Source organism: Neolamprologus multifasciatus, chromosome 8 (genome assembly GCF_963576455.1).
Source record: "Neolamprologus multifasciatus chromosome 8, fNeoMul1.2, whole genome shotgun sequence".
In the NCBI taxonomy this organism is placed as follows: domain Eukaryota; kingdom Metazoa; phylum Chordata; class Actinopteri; order Cichliformes; family Cichlidae; genus Neolamprologus; species Neolamprologus multifasciatus.
In genome coordinates, this window is record NC_140446.1 from 29259909 (window position 1) to 29283603 (window position 23695).

At 40.6% G+C, this 23695-nt stretch overlaps 1 protein-coding gene across 4 annotated transcripts in view; it reads left to right on the forward strand.

Annotated features, from left to right (window-relative positions):
• Window positions 1–87: 87 nt before the first annotated feature.
• The window catches only part of fmn2b (formin 2b), a 56249-nt gene continuing 32641 nt past the window's right edge, over window positions 88–23695 (forward strand). Inside the window, exons 1-8 of one of the 4 annotated variants that reach the window (XM_085171539.1) lie at window positions 88–2140; window positions 4432–4676; window positions 7984–8162; window positions 9892–10042; window positions 13293–13342; window positions 15533–16497; window positions 16994–17138; window positions 22836–22923. In XM_085171539.1, the coding sequence (XP_085027665.1) occupies window positions 546–2140; window positions 4432–4676; window positions 7984–8162; window positions 9892–10042; window positions 13293–13342; window positions 15533–16497; window positions 16994–17138; window positions 22836–22923 (3418 nt within the window). In that variant the 5' untranslated portion in view covers window positions 88–545. The remainder of the gene's footprint in view (window positions 2141–4431; window positions 4677–7983; window positions 8163–9891; window positions 10043–13292; window positions 13343–15532; window positions 16498–16993; window positions 17139–22835; window positions 22924–23695) is intronic. The other 3 variants (XR_014875884.1, XR_014875885.1, XM_085171538.1) reach the window with 3 other exon arrangements.

The window sequence follows — 23695 nt, forward strand, 5'->3', positions numbered from 1 at the left end:
TTAAGAAAAATCTCTTTCGTTTTGGTTTTTAGTTCAAAAACCAACATGAAGGCCCTTATAACCTATCCCCAGCTGCACAGTGTGTGAGCTACTCTCCTCCTCTCAGGTCCTGAAAGATTTGTGCCTCCATCCCAGTCTTTCCATTTCTCCCAGTCTACCTCACAAAAAAGCACTCTACTGAGCACACAGTGCCTGCGTCATTCCTTTCAGCAGATGGAGATGAGGAGGAGGGGGAGGGTAACACAGAGTGAGAAAGGGGTGGAAGAAGAGGGAGCCATATGCCTACTCTGCATCAGTGTCAACATCACTGCCACGCGAGCCTTCGTCACCGGAAAACAACAAGGAAGATCGTCACACAGGAGAGCTTAAAAGAACAATCATCAATAGCAGCAGCAGCCGCAGCAGCGGCTCCTCCTTCACCAGACGTGCATCCACAAATTGGGCGAGAAGCTTGAAATTGAGCATCTAAATACTGTCCTAGAAGCTCTTCTAGGCATGACCTGAGGAAGCGGCAGCTAGTCATCGAGCTCTTTCGCTCCATCAACATGGGTAACCAAGAGACAAAGCAAAAGAAAGCAGCAGCAGCATCAAGCAACGGAAGCTACCCATCACTAGATGAAGGATGGAGAGATGGAGGAGGGGACGTAAAAAAAGGAGGAAAGAAACTCCATGGTAAACATGGAGGTAAAGGAACAGGCAGTGGAGGAAGGGGAGTGACGAATGGCACAGGACTAAAAAATAAAAATAAATCAGAGTCCAAGTCTTCTGTTTTCTCCATCCGGAAGCGAAAGGGTAACCTTAAAGGAAAAGGAGACGTGTGTTCATCAGTGAAAGGCTCAAAAGAGGATGTTTTAGCATCTCAGCACGATGAGCTGGACAGCACAAAAACACCTGATCTGTCTGCAGATGAGCTGGGGCAGTCGGACACTGAGGCTGCCTTTCCTGAGAAGAGAAAGAAGCAGGGGAAAAGAGATGGAGATGAGAGAGACGAGAAGCATGAGATGCAGCAGAAAGCATCGACCGCCAACTCTCCCGCAGAAGATGGAGGGCAGAAGGGAGGGAGCTCGGGATCAGACACTGATATCTACAGTTTCCACTCAGCAGCTGACCATGAGGATTTGCTTGCGGATATCCAGCTCGCTATAAGGCTCCAGCAACAGCAGCATGGGGGGGTTACCTCAATTGTGGAAACACAAGGAGGGGGAGGAAGGAATCTAATTTGGGGGGAAGGAAAGGATAGGAGGAAACAGAGTAATGGGGTAGTTAAATTAACTCCTCCTGAGGTGCTTGACCTGACCCCAGAATTAGAGCTGGGGTCTGATGCCTTGTCATTCCTGGAGGGAGGATCTATTATTGGCTCTGTCAAGCAAAACGAGCCACTTCCCACACAGAATAGCCGCTTCAACGCAGAGGTTATTGAGAAGAATGAGGACAGGCATCTGGAGCTAAAGGGGCAGGGGGACAGAGAAGCTGCTCTTTGTGTTTCCACAGGCACAAAAGACCAGCATGCTTTGCTTCAGCAGCGCCCTCACACAGATATTTCCATAGCGACTGAAGGGGGGGCAACAGTCTGCCCGGTGACCATGACAACTGTTGGTAACAGTTTCCGCGATTTTACATTTGACAGCACTGAGAAAATCACAGGGGAAGAGGAGGGAGGACGTGCTGAAACCCAGCAGGAGCAGGAGAGGGAGCTTGAGATGGATGCTAATCTCAGTCTTCCACTGCCAGACGACAACCATAAAAGTCCTGAGCCACTAGAGGGACTGAGTTCAAGAACTGTATTTGAAGAAGGTGAGATTCACTTAGGCTCAGGTACCAGCGCTGAGTCTCTTGAGGACTGCTTGAGTGCTGACTCTGAACCCAGCCCCTCTACCAGCACCAAGGCTTCCCCCTCCAACCAGCAGTTTAGGAGGAGCAGCGCCTGCTTTAGCCCACTACCTCCTCAGGAGAGCCCCACATTGGCCAAACGCCTCCTCAAGTCTGCCCACCCCGCCACCTGCTCTAGTCCTGTGGTGAAACCTTACCCTCCCATCTTCCCGTCCTACATCAAAACCACTACAAGACAGCTCAGTTCCCCAGGGCACTCACCATCTCATAGCCCCCTCTCCCCACGCAGAGCTCACCATACCTTTCACAGGTACTGGTTGTTTGCATGGCTGATACTGGTTCTAGAATCTTAAAGCACTGTAATGTCAAAATGATCATATGACACCTAATTTAAAACGTAACATCTAACAAGATTAGCCTATTTAGCACATACAAAAAACTCTAATCTTAGCCCCACGTGGATTAAAACAGACTATATTCTTTTAGTTTTCATAATTTCTCTTATTTTCAAGAATAATCTCAACAATTCGGCTGTTATTTTCATTTAGAAACATAGGTTTGTGGCAAAGTGGCAATGAACAATTTTATTGTAGTAAAAGGCATTAATAATGAGAGATCTGCTAGACCGTAAGCAAACCACTAGATCAAGGACGTATTTGCAGTGTTTAAAATAAGTACTGTATACGTCATCAGTATTCTAAAAAAATATATTTCTAAAGGTGCTATTGACATGAAATTCTCACCAGATGTTGGTAACAACCCATCCAATTCACACATGCAATGAAATCAAACCACAGTTGTGCATAAATTAGGGTATTTATAATAATGAGAAACGACACAGGAAAAAAGTATTGAACACACTGAAAACGTTTTAATACTTTGTCATCACTAACAAGGACTTTTGTACAATTTCACGGAGTTGCATGGAGGAAATAGTCGTATGCATTGCTCAAGTGTGATTTCGGCCCACACAAACAGTCTTCAGATTTTGAGTGCTCGGCGGGACCCTTCTATGAACTCAGAGCTTTAGTTCTTTTCATAAACTTTCAGCCATTTTATTTTCTTTCTCTGAAACGTTTGCTTTTCTTGTTTTACTTCTCTGTGTTTGGGATCATTGCCTTGTTGAAATGTGCACCCTCATTTCATCTTCATTATCCTGGTAGATGGCAACAGATTTTTGTCAAGAATATCTTGGTACATATTTCCATTCATCCTTCCTTTAATTATATGAAACGTGCCAGTGCGCTATGCTGAAAAACAGCCCCACACCATGATGTTCCCCCCTCCAAACTTCACTCTTGGTGGTTTTTTGGGGGTGATATGCAGCATATTTGACCCTCAAACATGTTGTGTATTATGGCATCTAAAGAGTTCTCCCAGTAGTCCACTCATCTAAATGTTGTTAAGCAAACTTTAAATGTGCTTAAACATGCTTTTTCTTCAGTGATTGAGTCTTGCATGGTGAGCAATGCCTGTCATGGCAGTTGAGTGCATTGCTTATGGTTTTCTAAAACAATTGCACCTTAGCACTCCACAAGTGATGCTTGGCACTTGGAGAACTCTTATGATGATTCTTTTCACTCCACTGGATCTAACTCGCTCGTATTAATTTGCACTAAGTGGCAGACTTGCTTTTTAATCACTCATAGAGTTTAGCTGGTGTAATGACCTTCTGTTTCTTTTTCCACACTCTCTTTCTTCATGTATTTAATAGTTTTTCTTTGGGTCATTTTTCAGTATTGCAGATAATTTATGGAACTCTATGGTTTGATTTCTCTTTACATGTTTAGATTGGATGAGTTGTTACTGACATATGGTAAGAATTTCATGTCAATAGCTGAACTCAAGATGAACATTACATTATTACACAAACATCTGAGTGATCAGCTTCCTGTTTAAGCTCACTGTGCTCACCATACTTGTAAGCTTCCACAGTTTTTTCTGCATTGAGCAAATTTATGAAATATTATAGATGTTTTAACTTTTACTAATTTAAAATGTTTTTCAGCTCCAGTCTCAAACAAGGACTCTTTCACATCTTCTCACTATATCACAGAGTTGGAGAACCTTCTTTATTTGACAAGTAGATCTAGCTAAAATGTTTTTTGCAACCTGGCTGTCATTGGACTGCTTTTTTTTTATCAGACTTTGTTATAGTGTTGTTACCATGCCACAAGCTCTTTGAAAACGACTTATTATTACTATTGATATCTGCTATGTAAGAAAAGCTAAAACACAATAACTCTTACCTTGGTCCATCTCTAAGGACAACATTTTTCTCAACAAACCATTGTGAAGTAATACAGTAGTTTAATGTGTTCACTGGTTATTGGATGCAAATCATCTTTCTGTGATATTTTGGATGATCTTGTGTCTACAAGAAGGAAATGGTCCACAGAGGCTAAACACTTTTGTACTAAGCTGTAAACATGCGTCTTAATGTTTAGTTGAGCACGTTATGTTCATGGAGAGGATGAAGGCTCTGTCAGTTTGCCTGAAATGGAAGAAATCAGAAAACTGTGGAAAAGTAAAACTAACTGTAAACACATTGCAAGAAATGCACTTGCACAGCAAAGCTAACCGGGAACATAAATGTTACAGGATGATGGCTGAAGGTTGGCAGGTGCGCAGAAAACGCTCCAGAAGCCTTGCTAGCCCTTTGAGTCGCTCAGCTGACTGGACAGAGGAACTAGACAGGCGATTGAGAGGCAAGGAGGAAGACGGCTTACTGAGCTCAGGAGAATATTTGGGGGGCCACACAGGAGGAGGCAGCCAGCCCATCTGTGGAACGAGAAGACTTTCATGTGGACAAGTATCTACTTGTGGTTTTCAGGATGTCTTTACAGGTGAGTATTAAACAGGGTTAGAAATTAGTTTTTGGAGATCAGTTTCATTTTTAAAACTGTGTCTGGACACGTGTGGGTGTAAGCAGGAATTATTTAACTTGTTACTTAGTCAAAAGGGTTAATACTATATGCAAGGTCCTATATCAGGTCCCTATATCACTCTGGGAATATTTAAAGAGTTTTAAAAAATCTATATGAACTTCTGTCAAGCTGTTTGACATCAGTAAAGGCCAGATGGCTCTGCTTGCTGCTTGTGCTAGTGAGGTGCTGCTGATGCAACTGGGAACTTTATGACAATATTATGAAGCAAACAGACTCCTTATTGGGCTACATTTGGATCAAATCTGACAGGCAAAGCATAACCAAATTTTCAGTGGCAGTTCTGAGATAAATACGTCTCATGACTGGCAAATCAGACGTACTCTGAAAACAACACCCATGGTGTTATGGTACATATCTGCTCCTATTGAACAGGAAGGCTCGTATAGCAGACTGACTTCTTGATGCATCTCAATCATCCAGGAAAGTAAATCTCCAAAAGTTGATTCTGTTCATCTGGACGTAGCGTTTGTGGGAGAAACGTTTCGTCACTCATCCAGGTGACTTCTTCAGTCTCAGCTGACTGCAGGTTTCCCCAAAACGCTACGTCCAGATGAACAGAATCAACTTTTGGAGAGCAGACTGACTTCATATTCTAGCAACATTTATTCAGGCTTTTCTGACAGTGCTGGCATGCAACTTTATATTATTGGATAAAACTGAGCTTAACTTTGAAGACATAATAGGTGATATCCCACAATACATATGTTATTGTAATACACTGATTGTAATGCAGTGGTATTGTATCTTATCAGATCATGGGGTATCTGGTGATTCCCACCTCTATAAGGCAGTGGAAACAGCTAGAGAAAACACACTGAATCAGAAGACGAGACAAGGGTGAAGTAAAACTAAAAGCAAGGCAAAAGGTAAAAATAACTATCCAAATAAAACAGGGAGTGATATGTGATAACCAAAGAGGGAAACACAGACACAACTTAATATAGGATAACTCACAAATAAAGACAGAAATAAACTAATCACAACCAGAAAGTGAAAACAAGACTAACTGCACTAAGGAAAATATATGGTAAAAAAAAAAAAAAGGTAAAACTCAGCAATGAATCAAAAAACTACAAAGTCCAAAACGTCAGCAGCATCTGGGCAACGACTCAGGACCATTGGACACAGTGGGTAATGTCTAGCTGGAACCTCAGCAGTATTGGGAAGGTTACTTTTAAAATGTATTCCATTACAGAATACAGAATACATGCCCCGAAATGTATTCTGTAACGTATTCCGTTACGTTACTCAATGAGAGTAACGTATTCTGAATACTTTGGATTACTTAATATATTATCATGCTGTTTACAACTACATGAATGTACTATTGCTGTGATTTATTACTGTTACTGAAGGTCCGCGGCTCCGAACCGTAGTAAAGGGACCTCTGGCTAATACGGTGGGTTCTGTGTCGGCTCGTAGTTGAAAACTAGCTTTACTTTGTTGTCTGGGTCAACTTTGCTAGCAGAGACAGAGAGAGGCGTTGAAAGGCTGCTCCAACAGAACTTATTGTTTCAGAGGAAAACACGAACACGGTGTACAGTCGAGTCTTAATAGCTTACTTACAGCTGGGCTCGTCAGGCTCTCTTCTTGGCTGCAGTGGTTATTATTATATTTACATGCTTCCAGCTCCCGTTTCTGCTCGATGACAGCTCGTACTTTTCCTTTTTCTCCCTCCCTCGCTCACAGACACATAACGTGTATAGCAGTCCATTCTCCCTGCAGCAGGACTACACTGCCTATGATGCTACATTCTTTAGAGCTATACCTGTAGCATTCTGCCTATTAGCTTAGCACAACAACAACAAAAAGGCCTCTCTCACCCAGGAAACACAGAGAGAGAGCGTCACCCTGTAACCATGGCAACCGTAACGCTGTCGCCTGGAACAACAGAACGTAGCTGTCAAACAAAACCCAAACAGTCCTGACCTGCGACAATATGAAACAGGAAAGTACCGCCGTGTAATCCATTTATTTCAACAAAGTAACTGTATTCTAAATACCACCTTTTTAAACGGTAACTGTAACGGAATACAGTTACTCATATTTTGTATTTTAAATACGTAACGGCGGTACATGTATTCCGTTACTCCCCAACACTGAACCTCAGTAAGGTGCTGTAGCAATTGTGGTACATGAAGGTACTTTGCTTTAATATGGCAGCCTCATACTAAAATGTGAAAAACGTCATTCTGGTTCACAATACAAAACATGTTTGTGACAGACTGGTGAGCTGTCCAGTTTCCCACAACCCTTAATTGTGTAAACAGAAGAATATCAATGGATGGATGGAAACAAACAAACAAACAAACAGACATTATAAAAGGAAAATGTTTGGTTAGATGGAAGATCTCAAAGCACCAGGAGAGAAAACTCAAAGAAAATATAAAGTCCACAAACCAACCAAACAAAAATGTGTAGACAGAGACGTCAGTGTTTGTGACAGATCTGTAAGAATTATACTGAATAAAATTATATTGACATTCAAAAAATTCAAAGTAAAAGTAGACTGTTGAGTGCCATTGTTGAGTCACAAATATGCGCTAGCCAAAGAAATTATGCTGTCATCACATCAGTAAATTCAGAACATGGGTTTGGTGATGATGATGTCATTTTTCAGGATAATAATGGATTTTGTCAGAGTGTCAAACCACTTCTTTAAAAAAGACATATCTTTTTAAAGAAGGTGAAGTGAAGACTCCATGACAAAGCTCCACGCAGCAAAGCTGATGTCAGCTACTAGCTGAGAAAAGTGGGACCAGGTTGGTTTTATTAGTGAAAAAGCTGAGCCAGGAGGTGGAAAAGGTATCATATTAATTGTGATTTTTTTTAATGATAATTCCACTTTTTTTCTGAACAGTAAGTGAATACATATTTTTCTTCTTCGACTTAATCTGGAAAATATCTTGTTATATACAAAAGTTTGTGAGGTACGTGTCACAAAAATCTAAATATTCTGCTATATAACAAAAATAAAGTAAAAAAACAAAACAAAAGAAAACTGAATGACCATCCGACAAATATGGCGATTTTTGCCAGGAGTTGTAGACAATTGATCAGTGAACAGTTTCAGTTAAAACATCCTTTTTGATCCATCTCTGCCTTTAGCCCATCCTAAGGATTAGAAGGAGTAGGAGATACGAATCTTTGTGCCACTGTACGTCCCACAGAAAATTCTGTTTTCTGTTTTCTCCCTGATGTCCAGGTCGAACTCTTCTGGAGAAGCTGTTCTTGCAACAGCAAGCGGATGAGCCAGAGGAGGCTGAGAGGCTCTGCTCTAGGATCTTAGCAATGGGCCTCCTGCTGCCATTCACAGACTGCTTCAGAGAACAGCTGGGGGGAAGCACCACCCACATCACCTCCACCGCATCACCCAAGTTCGATGTATGTAGTTTTACACCACACCCCTATCTTCTCATGTTAGCAGTGAATTCTTTTCATTGTCATATTTTATGGGAGGCTATTTCAGATGAAAAAGGGCATATGTTGGCACTATCATTATATTTAATGATAGACAATGTTGGGAAGGTTACTTTAAACTTGTATTCCACTACAGATCACAGAATAAATGCCCCAAAATGTAGTTTGTAACGTATTCTGAATACTTTGGATTGCCTAATATATTGTCATGCTTCTCACATGAATGTACTATTGCTGTGTGATTTATTACTATCACTGAACTGCACATGACAATTTGCAGCTAGCAGGTTGTTAATGCTATTCATCAAGTCTAACGGTCTGCAGTCTATGAACTAACCCCAGGTAACGCCAGCTAACAGTGTTAGCTCGGTGGTGAGTAGCCTTCAGTAATAGTAATAAATCACACAGCAATAGTACATAGAAGACACTGAAGTGACACATAACCCAGGCAGCTACCACAACTAAAACAAGGTAGTTGCAGTAGGCTAACGTTAGTTTTTAAAAAGAACTTACTTCCAGATGTTTGTTGAGGTTGGGTTCTTATGAGAGCAGCTTGGTTGCTGGCAAACAGAGTTTGCATTGAAGGGTCAGATTCCGCTCATTCCTTGCTTCTTTAAGTGGTGTCGGAATTTCCAAGTAAGAAATGCATTCCTGCCCGTGCACTGCTGGCTCTGTTGTGCTGGCTCTAGGTCCATTGTGTAGCTGATGCCAACAACATTAACAAGTACAAAGGCAACCTGATGCACCTGCATATTTGATGATTAGCATACAGACTGTGCCACTGTTGTTTATTCAACCTGAATATTTTTTAACTGTACCAAAGGGAATGCGAAAGAAATGAAGAACAGCCTCTTGTTTGAATCGTCTGTGCTCAGTGATTTTCGCTGATTAAAAACAGAGACAAAGTTCATCCAGCTGCACTGACTTTTGGCATAGAAATGGTAAAACTCTCAATGAAAACTGCTGCAAAATGTTACTTTTAATGAAATGGTACTGAAGCGCGTGTAAAATTAGTGATTTTTAAGAAAACTGTACTGTCTGTACTAAAATACTATATAGCAAATGATGAGTTAGTTCAATTCAATTCAATTTTATTTATATAGCGCCAAATCACAACAAAAGTCGCCCCAAGGCGCTTCATAGATACAGAGAAAAACCCAACAATCATGTGACAACCTATGAGCAAGCACTTTGGCGACAGTGGGAAGGAAAAACTCCCTTTTAACAGGAAGAAACCTCCAGCAGAACCAGGCTCAGGGAGGGGCGGGGCCATCTGCTGTGATTGGTTGGGGTGAGAGAAGGAAGACAGGATAAAGACATGCTGTGGAAGAGAGACAGAGATTAATAACAGATATAGTTAAGCTGGACTTGCTGTTGTCCTTACAATTAGGGTCACCAGTAATACTGGCTTTAATATGAACAAGCAAACATGTTTTAAGAATAAACAGAAAGCATAATGCACAAAGGTACTAAGTGTTCCACACAGGATCAACTCATGAACAAGAAAAGGAAAACACATTTTGTGATTTCTAAGCTGTAACTGCTGTTTGACTGGACTTTGTACACAAGACTCGAGTTGCACAGCTCTCTAAAAACGAGTATTTATGATTGACATTTCCAAATGTGGAGATTTATTTGTGAAATGAGGATCAGTGCAACTGTAACTGTTTTAAAAAAATATATGTTTACATAGCATGACCAGCTTTACACATGGGCAGCTGTCAACCAGCCACCACACTCTTTGGATCTCTGTGAGGGGAAACAACCAATTCAGATTAAGGGCCCTTGGCCTCAAGCCAAACCAGGTGGAGATAACAGGAATGGACTTCAACCCGCACAATCAGGTAAGAATAGCACTGCTCTTTAGTCTAATCTGTAGTTCTTGTTGGTGGTTTGTGCATGCCCTAAAACTGATACAGTGTTTATTCTGTGGTCCTGGCTCTATATAAACAAACAAAAACACATTATTACCGTAAGGTTATACCAAACACTGAAACAAACTAACCCTTTTGTTACAGCTGCGTTTGAATTCTGTATATTACAATTTTTAAAAACTCTTACTTTTTACACTTTTGATTGTTTTACAATCTTTGTGATTTGGTAGGCTAACACACAAACATGTGAAAGATACCAATCTTTTCATCTTGCTTATATAAAAATGCATATAAACATTTTACACTTTCTTCGTGTTTATTCATTTCTGGCTTTTGGCTTCACAAAAGCTATTACTCAGAAGATGATTATGATGCAAGAATATGATGTAAGTCAAGAGTGGCAGAAAAGTCTGTGAGGTTGGACATTTGAGTCTCTTCCCCAAGGTTTTGTTGAGCGCAGGCACTTTATTGATGACGCTATCAAGTTTTCTTCCCTTTTTAATTGTAAAACTTCTTCTGACAATGTTGAGCTCCTTCTTAACTCTTTTACTGACCAATAACTTGTCATTCTCAGTCAGGTTGCTTCTTTCAAAACTAGGCATTGCTCTGTTAGTTCCTGCACACCTTGGTTAAATGATCAAACTTGTGGTCTTTGATGTTCCTGCCGAAAAGCAGACGTCTGGTCCACTGCGTTTATTCACTGGTCCACTGGTCTGATTGTTCATCGTGAACACTTCAAAGAACTTCTTCACTTATATAATGAGTCAGTGAAAGAGGCCAGATCCTCTATAAATCATATATAATCATCATAAGAATAATCCAAGTACTATTTGAGACTATTAACAGTATTGTTTCGCCTCCATCTCAGCATGCTGTGTTACTTTCTGATGATACTTTTCTCAGTCTCCAAAAGTTGATTCTGTTCATCTGGACGTAGCGTTTTCAGTGGGAGAAACGTCCAGATGAACAGGATCAACTTTTGGAGATTTACTTACCTGGATGATTGAGAATGCATCAAGACACGTTTCTCAATCACTTTGTAAATAAGGTGATGGACTCGAGATCCAAAATCTCCTCAAGTGCCTCCCCTTATGAAGATGGCCCTTGGTGTCTGGGTCATTTACTTCTTTTTCTCCAGTCAGACTCAATGACTTAATTACAGTAATGCTGTAGGTAAAATGAAATCCTCATCATGCTCCTTAGATATATTAAACATGCCGAGGTAACTCCTCTATTGAAAAAACAGAATCTAGATCCCAGCTCTACTAGTAATTATCGGCCTATTTAAAATGACCATTTATAAGCAAATTACTAGAGGAAATTGCAGAAAATCAGTTCAGATCCTTACTATGCAGATTACAGACTGCTTACCCTTTTCAGTCTGACTTTCAAAAGCAGCGCTCCACTGAGACTGCTCTCTTAAGGGTCTATAATGATCTATTAATGGCTTCTGATGCAGGGAACTCAGCCTTCGATACCATTGATCAGCTACTTAACAGGCTGAAGATTTTGGCGGGTATATTTGGCTATGCCTTAGACTGTTTTTTTCCTTCTTATCAGACAGGACCTTTTCTGCTAGGACTGACAGGTTCTCCTCTGACATTGCCCCCTTAACCTGTGGGGTTCCACAGGGTTCCGTTTTGGGTCCATTATTATTTTCTTTCTACATGCTTCCTTTAGCTGGCTTTATTCAATCTTTTAGTGACATTTCTTATAATTTCTATGCCGATGGCATTCAGCTGCGTGTCTCCTTTAAGCCTCATCAGCTAGATAGGTTTTCCAACCTAGTCCAGTGCTAAACTCAGGTTTCTAATTGGCTTTCGAGCAGTTACCTTGTTTTAAACACAAACAAGACTGAGACCATGATCACAGCTCCTCTTGAACTACTAAAACCAGTCAGGTTCTTGCTTCTTTCTGTCCTTCTGCTAAGCCAAACATTCGAGATCTTGGAGTAATATTGGATTCTTCTCTGGGCCTTGACTAAAGACAAAAGACTTTTGACTGAAGACAAAAGGGGACCATCAGTCTGTGGAGGCTGTGGAACAGTCCACCACCACAGCTACGTTTGGTTGACTCTGTGGAATCTTTTAAAGAGCAGTTAAAAAAAATTCTGTTTAAACAAGCCTTCTGTTGATTGACAATTTTTTAATCTTAAACTTTTATTTACATTAAACCTTTTGTATTGTCTATATTGTGTATTTTGGTGCCAAACATTTTGCTTATTTTAGCCTTTGTGTACAGCATTTTGTGATTGCCTGTCTACGAAAAAACGCTTAATAAAAATAAACTTTACTTACTTACTTGTGATCTGTAGTGAGATTTGAGAGCAGGTGTAAGAGAGCCTGGAGAGGTGGGAAAATGCTCTGGAGAGAAGAGGAATGAGAATCACTAGAAGCAAGACAGACTGCATGTGTGTGAATGAGAGGGACCAAGTTTAGTGCTTTGAAGACAAAGTTAGAGAGGCAAGGCTGAGATGGGTTGGACATGTGCAGAAGAGGAGTACTGAATATACTAGATAAAGGATGCATAAATGCATGTGTATAAATATGGAGCTGTCAAGCAGAAGGAAAAGAGAAAGATCACAGAGATTCATGGATATAGTGAAAAAAGAAATGAAGAAAGTGTGAAGGATTTGTGTAACAAAACAGAATACTAGAGATAGCGAGAAATGGAGGCAGATGACCTGCTATGGTGAAACTTGAAGAGTTACACCAGGAAAAGAGCTCTGGCAATGTCATTCTGAAAAATGTTTGTAATGTTTGAAAACTCAAAACATGCTTGTAGAATATGAAATCCAATTATTAAAAAAGGAGTCAGAGTTGCTGTCGGGTGTATTCTGGTTGTCCTGCACACATTTCTTGATTTACTGCATTTTCAAACTTTTAGGTTTTAACGCTAACAAACGTCGTTGTCAAATTGTATTCACAGAAACAGACACTGCTTTGTACTTAACGGCAATTAACAGACTAATAAAATATTCGAATTTAACTAAACTGAATGAAAGACAAACTGATTAAATGAAAAGGCTCCAAAATGCACATATAAATAAAAACGAATAAAAGCAGTTAACAAACAAACAAAATACTGGTATTATATCACTATTGTACAAAAATAAATAACATGCAGCTGATATAATTAGATCCATAGATATTTGGACACATTTGTTCTTAGGTTGCCTCTGTTGTGTATTGCACTGACCTATGTGTGTTTGTTTGTCCAGAGCTCCATGCAGATATCATGGGTTTGAGGCAGCAACATGTAAACAAAGAGGTCAGTCACTTTTCTTTCTTTCTTTCAAATTAAGAACTAAAGGCTACGCTGTTTGATTTTCCAACTCCAACATGATCCAAAATTAGTTTTGGTTTATAAGTAATGCAAGAACAGCTCTAAGAGAATTTAGAGAGCTTTACAAATTTGAGCTTAAAAACATCAATGGCCATTAATATGGGTCATAATATAAAAAATAACACGCAATTAAGATCATCACAAAGTACGTAAAAGTAAATGTTTTACAGTGTAATAATGTAATGCATATACTGTCACATATAGAATAGAATAGAATAGAATAGAATAGAATAGAATAACCCTTTATTGTCATTGTATATGTACAGCGAAACACGTGTAAAGAGATTTGGATTGTACATTTTTTTAAATGTGGTGCAGTGTGAGAGACATAAATTATCTAAACCCTGTTTAGTTAATCATGGTTTACTTGATCATGTTAATAAGTGATTGACTAAGACATAATTAACTAAATGGGGTTAGATAATCATGTTCAAACAATACATTATACCAGTTTCATGACAATAAAAGCATTAAATCATTTGAACAGTTAAAAGAGTTCAAATTCAGCAACACAGACTTCTGTTGTTTCATAATTAAGAAAGTTTTTTCACAAAACATGAAGAATAGAAAAACGCTATGGAATTAAATGTAATTCACAAGTACATCAAGTACTTCAAAGTACATTTTGAAAATGTACTTGTCAGAGGAAATAGAGGTGATAATAATGAGATATTAATGGGGCAAAAAATATGCAGTGAAGCCCACACAATAACAAACTTTTCAAATACCAGACATAATGGCAAAAATATGCCCAAGTTATCCAAATATCTGGGGCTTATATACACATATCCAAAATGAGATGCATATTAGAATAATGTCTTTGATGCTCTCACAAAGATATTTCACTAAAACCTTGTTTAAAAAAAAAAGCTTGGCATTAACTTGCCCTCTGGCCAGCTTAGTGTTAAAATGCTCTCAGTGTAGCTGATTGCCAAGAGCCGAAGTTATGTTAGCAACAATTTGCTGCTGTTTCTGTTCTGGGTGCCCTTTCAACTTTACCATCTCTCGTTCTTTAGTGTAATAAAAATAAAATAAAAGTGATGTCCACTTGGGGTGGCTGTAGCTCAGGCGGTAGAGCAGGTCATTTACTGATCGGAAGGTTGGTGGTTCGATTCCTGGCTTCCCCTAGTCTGCATGCCAAATATCCTTGGGCAAGATATTAACCCCAAATTGTTCTCCGAGTACCCATCAGAGTATGTGTGTGTGAATGTTACTTAGAAAGTACTTAGAAAAATGTGCTTGTGCGAATGGGTGTGAATGGGTGTGAATGGGTGAATGCACAATTTGCGTAAAGCGCTTTGAGTGCGAGTAGAAAAGCGCTATATAAGAACCACTCCATTTACCACACTGTACACTGCAACACTATTTTCCTCCTCCGGCTCACAAACTGAAATCAGGTGATTGTAGTGCAACTGAAACCGATAAGCAGAATAAAAGTTTCAAGGAATTGGACTACTGGGAACTGATTCTTGATTCCTATCCCTATGTAATAAGTTGTTAACAAAAATGTTATACTGAAGGTAAACTTTAATAACCTCTATATGCATTACATATAAGTTAAACATTTAAACCTTTTCTTGTTTTAATTTTGATGGTGGCTTATAAAACAAAAATTTTGCATCGCACAGTAAATACTTTTTGGATTGCCTTTAGGAATTATTTTAATAATTTGAAATGTTGGATTTTCATACACTATATGCCAAATTTAAAATAGGTAAATGGACTTATTCATGTTTTCTACTCTTCGGGAGCACTCAGAGCACTTTATACAACATGCCACATTAACTTTCTTCAATGTTTTTACCTAACATTCATACACATTCAGTCTCTGATGAATGCATCGGAGAGCAACTGGGGTTAGTACCTTGCCCAAGGATATTTGGGAACTTTTTGATCAATAAATGACATGCTGTACCTCCTGAGCTACAGTCACCCCCATTATAAGCCTATGAACAACAATTAAATAAAAATTACAATAAAAAAGACATTAAATATTTCACTTTATATGTAATAAATATGAAAGAAAATCCATACTAATTTTAGTTTTACTAATGATTTTGTTTTTTTGTTTTTTTTTAAATTCTGGAATAACTCATGGTTTTGCATTTTCTACAGGAAGAATGTGTTTTTCCTTCAATAAAACTGAAGGAAAAACATGTTAATGTCATCCAACAACTGGAACAAACCATAGAAGATCTCAGGACTAAGATTGCTGAGCTGGAGCGACTGCCCCCTCTGGTGGACAAGGACAGTATGAAAGTCACCACCTCCACCACAGACAGGGAATGTGGAGGAGAGGAGGACCTACTGAGGGGTGTGTGCGATGCTCACCTTCAGACTGAGGCCTTCTCTGCTGGAGGCTTGGAGGCAAAGTCTGTGCAGACATCACCAATGGATGACAGTTCAAAGTTCAAAGTGCCTTGTAGTGAGCCAGACAGAGTCGACAGATTCCTGGAGCCTCCCCCCAGTCATGATGGGTACCTGTGTTCGTGTCAGCTGCAGCCTCCTCCTCCTCCACCCCCACTTCTAGGGGGAAGTGAAAGTGGAGTCTGCCCTCCTTATTCAGGGCAGACTGTAGCACCTCCTCCTCCACCATTACCAGGAATAGTCCCACCTCCTCCACCTCCTCCACCCCCTCTTCCACCAGGTTTAGCAGTTCCTCCACCTCTCCCTGGTTGTCTGGCTCCACCCCCACTTCCTCCCTTACCTCCACCTCTCCCTCATGGTCTTGCTGCACCCCCACCTCCTCCCCCCCCTCCTCCTCCATTACCAGGAGTTAAAGGCCCACCTCCACCTCAAGCTTGTGTGCCTCCTCCTCCTCCTCCTCCTCCTCCATTACCAGGAGTTAAAGGCCCACCTCAAGCTTGTGTGCCTCCTCCTCCGCCTCCTCCACCTCCACCAGGAAACATCTGCGCTCCCCCAGCTCTTCCAGGAGCTCTTGGCTCCCTGCCTCCCCCACTGCCACCGGGCTTGTTTTCTCTGGGCCTGACACAGGAGAAACCACCCAGAAAGGCCTTGTTAGAGCCACCAAGACCCATGAAGCCTCTCTATTGGACCAGGATCCAGCTCCACACCAAGAAGTAAAGAAAGTAACATGTACATTTAGGTCCATATGTCTTGTGACATTAATACATGTTGATTGCTATACCCAGGCAGAATTACAAAGAAATGGTCAATTGTCCAAATACTTATGGGCCTAACTGTGTTATAATGATGAAAAAATCATTTTTTAAATTCTGGTAAAGACATTCTTCGACATCATTATCTCAACAATATGATGATGATGATGTTTTAATTGCCAACCCATGAAAAGACCAAAGCTATGCTCTATATTGACATAGTATAAAGAGTTAATTTTCAACTGCACATATGCCATCAACAAAGTTATTGTGACAACCCTGTTACTACATGACCAAGCCTGTGATCAAGCACAACTTCTGTATTCCCGGATCACGACTCACTATTTCATGATCAAAATGCTCACAACAGTGTTCTTGCTTTATATTTCACTGTTCAAAACACACCAAACAAAGTGCTTCATTGACATAATAATTGGTGCTGTTTTGTGTTTCTCAGGGACATCTCATCTTCACTTGTGTGGGAAACAATTGAGGAGCCTAACGTAGACTTTCAAGAGTTTGTGGAATTGTTCTCGAAAACAGCCGTGAAGGAGAAGAAGCAGCCGCTGTCTGACACCATAACCAAATCCAAGGCTAAACAGGTGTTGTGTTTACTTACATTTTAAATCCTCTGAGCTGAAAAACGTGCTCCCTCGTCTTCAGATGAATCTAAACGTACATAATCCAGAAACATGCAATAACTCACTTAAGCCATATTATAGTGTTTTTGAAACGCATCTTTAAAAACAAACAAACATTGTATTTCACTAAATTTGAAACTATCTTATCACTTCATAGTTTACACTGTGTTCTACAATTTGTACATCTTAGAAATCCTGTTAGGTCACATATTTGTAAGGGGCTTTAATGACCTGTGTTGCCAAGTGAATTCATTAGGTTTTAAACAGAGAGCTACATGGCTGATTTCCACCCCATCAGCTACTATAAAAGGTAGAACATAGTGAGTGAATCTGATCAGCATTATCACCTTGAATTTAAACTAATGTCTGCTATTCTTGATATAATGTAACATAAATGCACCAGATCCAATATTTGGCTCACTTTAACCCCTAATGTACATTATAGTCCACAGCTCTTGTTGTCACTGCACTGTTGGCCCAACTACGATTTCAGCATCAATATATTGAAGTATCAGTATTAACAAAATACTATTTTAAAGTACTAAAATCAAATTTTGTCTTTTATTTCTAAAAAGTAACCACAGTTGGAACTGGATGATGTATGCGACAGCCACAATTTGATTGGTTGACAAGTGGGCCAGAATAGAAAGGGGAGCAAAAGCAGAGTTCACTGGGAACAGGGAAACCTCAAAAAAAGTAATCATGAAAAGCACAGACCTTGGCTGGAGTGCACACTTTTCTTTTTTAAACACTTGTTTTCACTTCAGCTCTTTGGATGTTATAACTTTGTTGCCCTTTGCGGTTGGCTATATTATCTTTCACACAGTCATTAGCTGAAAAACACTGTGTACACTGCCTCTATCTGACAACAGAGCTCACTGCTGGTAAATGGGCAGGCCCTGGAGTGGAGCAGAGAGCAAACATGCTGTCTCTGTCCAACCATAAATTCCACTTAAAGAGGAACAGAGTGCTGCTGTCAGATGGAGGCAGGGTACACAGTACAAAAATTCTGACTAACACTTAATTCCTTTCAAGGCATTTCCATTTGTCAATTTTTATTCAGATAAGTCAATCTGAGGGTAAACACAATGTCCAGAAGCTGTGAGCTAAGGAAACAAAGTATATTTGCTTGTTTTGTGCAGAATATTGCAGCAATGTTACATTATATCGAGCAGGCAGCTGCCCACGTTAAACTGTTACTATCACAGAATAATGTGGGCATGTTTCATAAATCAGCAGCAGTCATTAAACAGCTGACAGAGTGAACAGAATATGCAAAAGTAAAGTCTAGATTCTATTGTGCTGATCAGTGGTGTTGAGTGGTAGTAAAAAAAATTCTGAATCTGTGCAGCATCTGGAACACAAATGTAAACAAACCTAACCAGTTAACGTAAAACTCTGAAACAACAGCTGTGTCCCAAAACCTAGGTTGCATCCTTCAGAGGCCACATTTGAAGGCTGATTATGTCACAGCCCGGCAACGAAGGCAGTCCTAATTAGAAGGTTGCTCCAAATGTGGCCGACAAATGCATCCTTCATTTCCCTGGATTTGAAGGATGGGTCGGGTGTATCCTTCGTGGCCCAACCTATCCCAGAATTCATAGCGCAGCCTGGCCAAGTCCAGTTTCCAACAATGGCGGCAGCTACTTAGTTTTAATATTACTCTTATTACTGTTTCTGGGTCACAAAATAAACTTTTAACATATTTTCAGGTGAGAATGTAGCTGTGCAACAGTGCCTGTAGGTTAGTCCAGTTTACTGTAGGACACCTTATGCTGCCAATTTGAAACAGACAGTGGTGGTTTTGGAAAACGCCATAACTGAAGCTGCCAGTCAAAGTCATAACAGTTAGGTTACACCTTAATTAAACAGCATTAAGTTAGTAATTAAAATCAAAATTATGAGAAAGGAGACCCCTTGACCCAAATCGGTATGATCTAAACTACGAATAATGGCTGAAAACAAAACTTAAGGAAAAATATATCAGAAGAGAAGTGTTTTGTTTTAGTGTGACCTATACTACAACCAAACACCAGAAGCCGATAGAGATGTTTCAGCTTCACATTTGGGGAGCTGTTAGGTCATCCATGTTTTCTACAGTCATTGTTCCTATGTAATACCTTAGCTGCACTCTTCTGGACAGAGATCTTAGACATCATTCCTCCGATCTGCTGGAGCCACTCACAGTTTCTTAGCTTGGTGATTTTGTCCTGTGTCCCATTTTGACCTTAGTACTTGCAGGCCATATTCAGTGTGGCCATGTGTAATTTGTGCCAGTCACTTGGTTATGACATTCTACTGTCCCCTGCTGTTGTTATCTGCTGGATTGTCTCAGGGGCTTATTTCCACAGCCTGCACCTGGTATCTTGCCTGGTGTGATGGACCCCAGCCTTAATGGATCTTTTACTTGAGCTGCCATGGTTAGTGCCTCTGTGCTTTCTTTCAGTCCAGCCACTGGTTCTGGATGTCAGCAACTGCTGGTGGTACATACCGTGCAGAGGCCTGTCCTTCATTGATGGTTCCTCCTCTTGCTCATCTTCTTTCTTGGGTTTCTGCTGCCTAAGGTATTCACTGAGCACGTGGTTGGTTGTGGCCATTTTCCTGATGTACTCGTGTTCGTTGTCTCATCCTGGACCGTGGTGCTGACCCTCACTAGTCCCCAGCCTCCTTCCTTCTGCTTAGCATACAGCCTCAGGATGCTGGACTTGGGGTGAAACCCTCCAAGTATGGTCAGGAGCTTCTTTGTCTTAATGTCAGTGGCTTCTATCTCCTCCTTTGGCCAGCTTATTATCCCAGCAGGGTAGGGATCTTATCTTTCAGGTCAGTTCTTCTTGCACTCATTGATCCTTATTCCATCGCACTTGGGGCTTGGTACCCAACCTCGGGTGGGAGTCATGATGATATTCCAACAGTACACTATTTTCATCTCTTGCCCACTTATGCTGTCTTGTTCCACTTTTCCTCTCCCTTTCCCTTATCTTCCCTGCTTGGCTTCTTGTGTCCTTGTCTAGTCTCATCTACTTTTCTACTGTTGCCCTGAAACACTCTCACAGTCTGTTCTCTAAAACCTAAAAGAGGAATTATGGATTTGATCAACTGGTCCCTGAATGCAATTGACACACTCTTCTCAACGAGAAGCCAGGGCTCGAGTGAGCCTGAGTGTCCTGGAGGGACGTCACCTGCCTGATACACGATGGGCGGGTGGCATAACTGGAGGGTCGTGTGCCTGGCGGGACTGTCAATCGAGGACATTGAAGACATCTACCTTTTCGGAGCCATGATAACAGGGTTCTTGCTGATTGGAGCTGGCTTGGCCCTGGCTTATCGAAGATTAAAGAAAGCGGAATGGGCTGTTCAAAAGCCCACAAGGCTGCCCGCTGTGACTGAAGCGATCGGACGAGTCGTGACTTCTCAAAATGGGCTCATTAAACGCAGCACGGATAAGATCTTGGAGAAGCTTGAGGCTACCGTGAGCACTCAGACTAAGATCTCTGAGCGAAAAATGGATAACAACTCGGAGAAGCTCACGGCTCTCCAACGGGAGATTGAGAGACCAGTGTCGGACTGCTAGATTGACTGTGAAATTGACATGCAGTTGTTCGCACTAAAGGAATACCACCATCATTTCATGTGGCTACTACAGGGTGGGCCATTTATATGGATACACCGTAATAACATGGGAATGGTTGGTGATATTAAAGTCCTGTTTGTGTTTGTGTACATTAGTATATGTGAGGGGGCAAACTCCTCAAGATGGGTGGTGACCATGGTGGCCATTTAGAAGTCAGCCATCTTCGATACAACTTTTGTTTTTTCAATAGGAAGATGGCCATGTGACACATCAAACATATTGGTAATGTCACAAGAAAAACAATGGTGTGCTTGGTTTCAACGTAACTTTATTATTTCATGAGTTATTTACAAGTTTCTCTTTGTTCACAGCCATTGACATGTCGAAGAGGTTAACACGTGAGGAGCGGATCGAAATTGTGTTGATATCTGGTGAACGCAGTAACCGGGTCATTGCAGCAGATTTCAATGCAAGACACCCTACGAGACCATCCATCTCGCATGCTACAGTTAGCAAACTGCTTGCTAAGTTGGTTCAGTGTTGGTTTTGCCAAAATGTGGACGCAAGAAAACTGTCACTAATTAAGAGACATCAGTGGCTGTCCTAGCTTCATTCGGCAAGAGCCCACAGCGTAGCACTCGCCGCATGTCACTGGAGCGGCAAGTGCTACACTGTGGATATTAGCTACTCACAAATGGTACCCTTACAAACTCCAGCTACTGCAGCATCTCAACGAGGATGACCCAGATCGGCGCACAGAATTTGCCGAATGGGCAAAACAAAAATTGGAACAGGACCCTCAGTTCACACAGAAGATTTTGTTCAGTGATGACGCAAACTTTTATGTGAATGGTGAAGTTAACAAACAAAACCACCGCTATTGGTCTGACACTAACCCACATTGGATGGATCCCTCCAAAACTGTTGGAACAACAAAAGTGATGGTTTGGTGTGGTATATGGGGTACAACGATAGTGGGTCCATTCTTCATCAGTGGAAACCTCAAGGCCACTGGATATTTGAAATTACTACATGATGATGTGTTTCCCTCTTTATGCACTGAAGCTGGCACGTTCCCTGAGTTTTTCCAGCAAGATGGTGCACCACCACATTATGGGTGCCAGGTTCGAGCATTCCTAGATGAACAGTTTCCTGTAAAGTGGATTGGTCATCGTGGGCCAGTTGAATGGCCCCCAAGGTCTCCCGATCTGACCCCCTTAGACTTTTATCTTTGGGGTCATCTGAAGGCAATTGTCTATGGTGTGAAGATACGAGATGTGCAGCACCTGAAACTACGGATACTGGATGCCTGTGCTGGCATTTCTCCTGCGGTGTTGCTATCAGTGTGTGAAGAGTGGGAGAAGAGGGTTGCATTGACAATCCAACACAATGGGCAGCACATTGAACACATTTTATAAGTGGTCAGAAACTTGTAAATAACTCATGAAAGAATAAAGTTACGTTGGAACCAAGCACACCATTGTTTTTCTTGTGACATTCCCAATAAGTTTGATGTGTCACGTGGCCCTCTACCTATTGAAAAAACAAAAGTTGTATCCAAGATGGCCGACTTCTAAATGGCCACCATGGTCACCACCCATCTTGAGGAGTTTGCCCCCTCACATATACTAATGTGCCACAAACAGGACTTTAATATCACCAACCATTCCCATTTCATTACGGTGTATCCATATAAATGGCCCACCCTGTATATCGGCGCCAGCTGTGGTCTCAAGGCAAACAAAACAAATTGTCACCCTGAGAACAAACGGTGTTTACACTGTTCCTCCCCTATGCAAGGCCACCTGGGTTGGCTGGAAGACTGTGTACTTAGCCTGGCAGGGCGAAGGACACTCTCTCACCTAAACTCAGGACACACACATGCATACACATACACTGATACACACTCATACACACTCATCCCCCCTCCCTTTCCAAACACCTTCGATGCTTGCATGCTTTCTCTTCTGGAGCTTTTAATAATTCTTTCAATTTATTCTTAGATTACATATAGTGCATTATGTTACACTCCACTTCCTATGAAAGCATCTAACCTGTCTGATTTTCCTGTTTTATTTTTGTTTTAGGTTGTTAAGCTCCTAAACAATAAGCGTTCTCAGGCTGTAGGGATCCTCATGTCATCTCTGCACCTTGACATGAAAGATATCCACCATGGTGAGTTCCACAGTTGATTGGGCAGTGTTAATTCAAATAATGCAATTAGCCATTGTATATTGGGTTCATTTACTGTCTAATTCCTATAACAATTTAGATTTAGAAAACAATTTAGAAAAAAAAATAGTGTGGTATGCAGGTTTTAAATGATTTTCCAGATAACCTTTCCAGGCATCAGGTAGCAGGAACAGTTTTCTTTTAGCCTTTTTGCTTCTTAGGCTCAACGTGCTTCAATTTAGTTGCTAGTTATTTTTTTTCTTCAAACATGGCAATCTATGTCAAATACAGCAGGTGGTTTTTCAAGTGAGTTCAGAAGCATCTGGTTTAATTCAGTTCATTTCACAACAACAGTTGCTTCAAGGCACTTTATATTGTAAGGTAAAAAGAGCCTACTTTACTTTCCTCTCTCAGAAAACAGTCACACAAAGGTGCAAGCTTCTCTAAAACTTGTACTTGGTAGGAAAAATGTTCATGTCATTTGTTAATTTATTTCATGCACAATAATGATAATCAGAATCAGAATCAGCATACTTTATTGATCCCTAAGTAAATATGTTTAATAGTGAAATGGCCACATTTGTAAATGTGAATTTTGAAAATGCAGGAAATACATCTTTAGTTAATAATTTGTTTTTTCCTCAACTTGTCAAGTTTTGAACGGAGTGATCAGCAGTATTGGGAAGGTTACTTTTAAAATGTATTCCACTACAGATTACAGAATACATGCCCCAAAATGTATTTTATAACATATTCTGTTAAGTTACTCAATGAG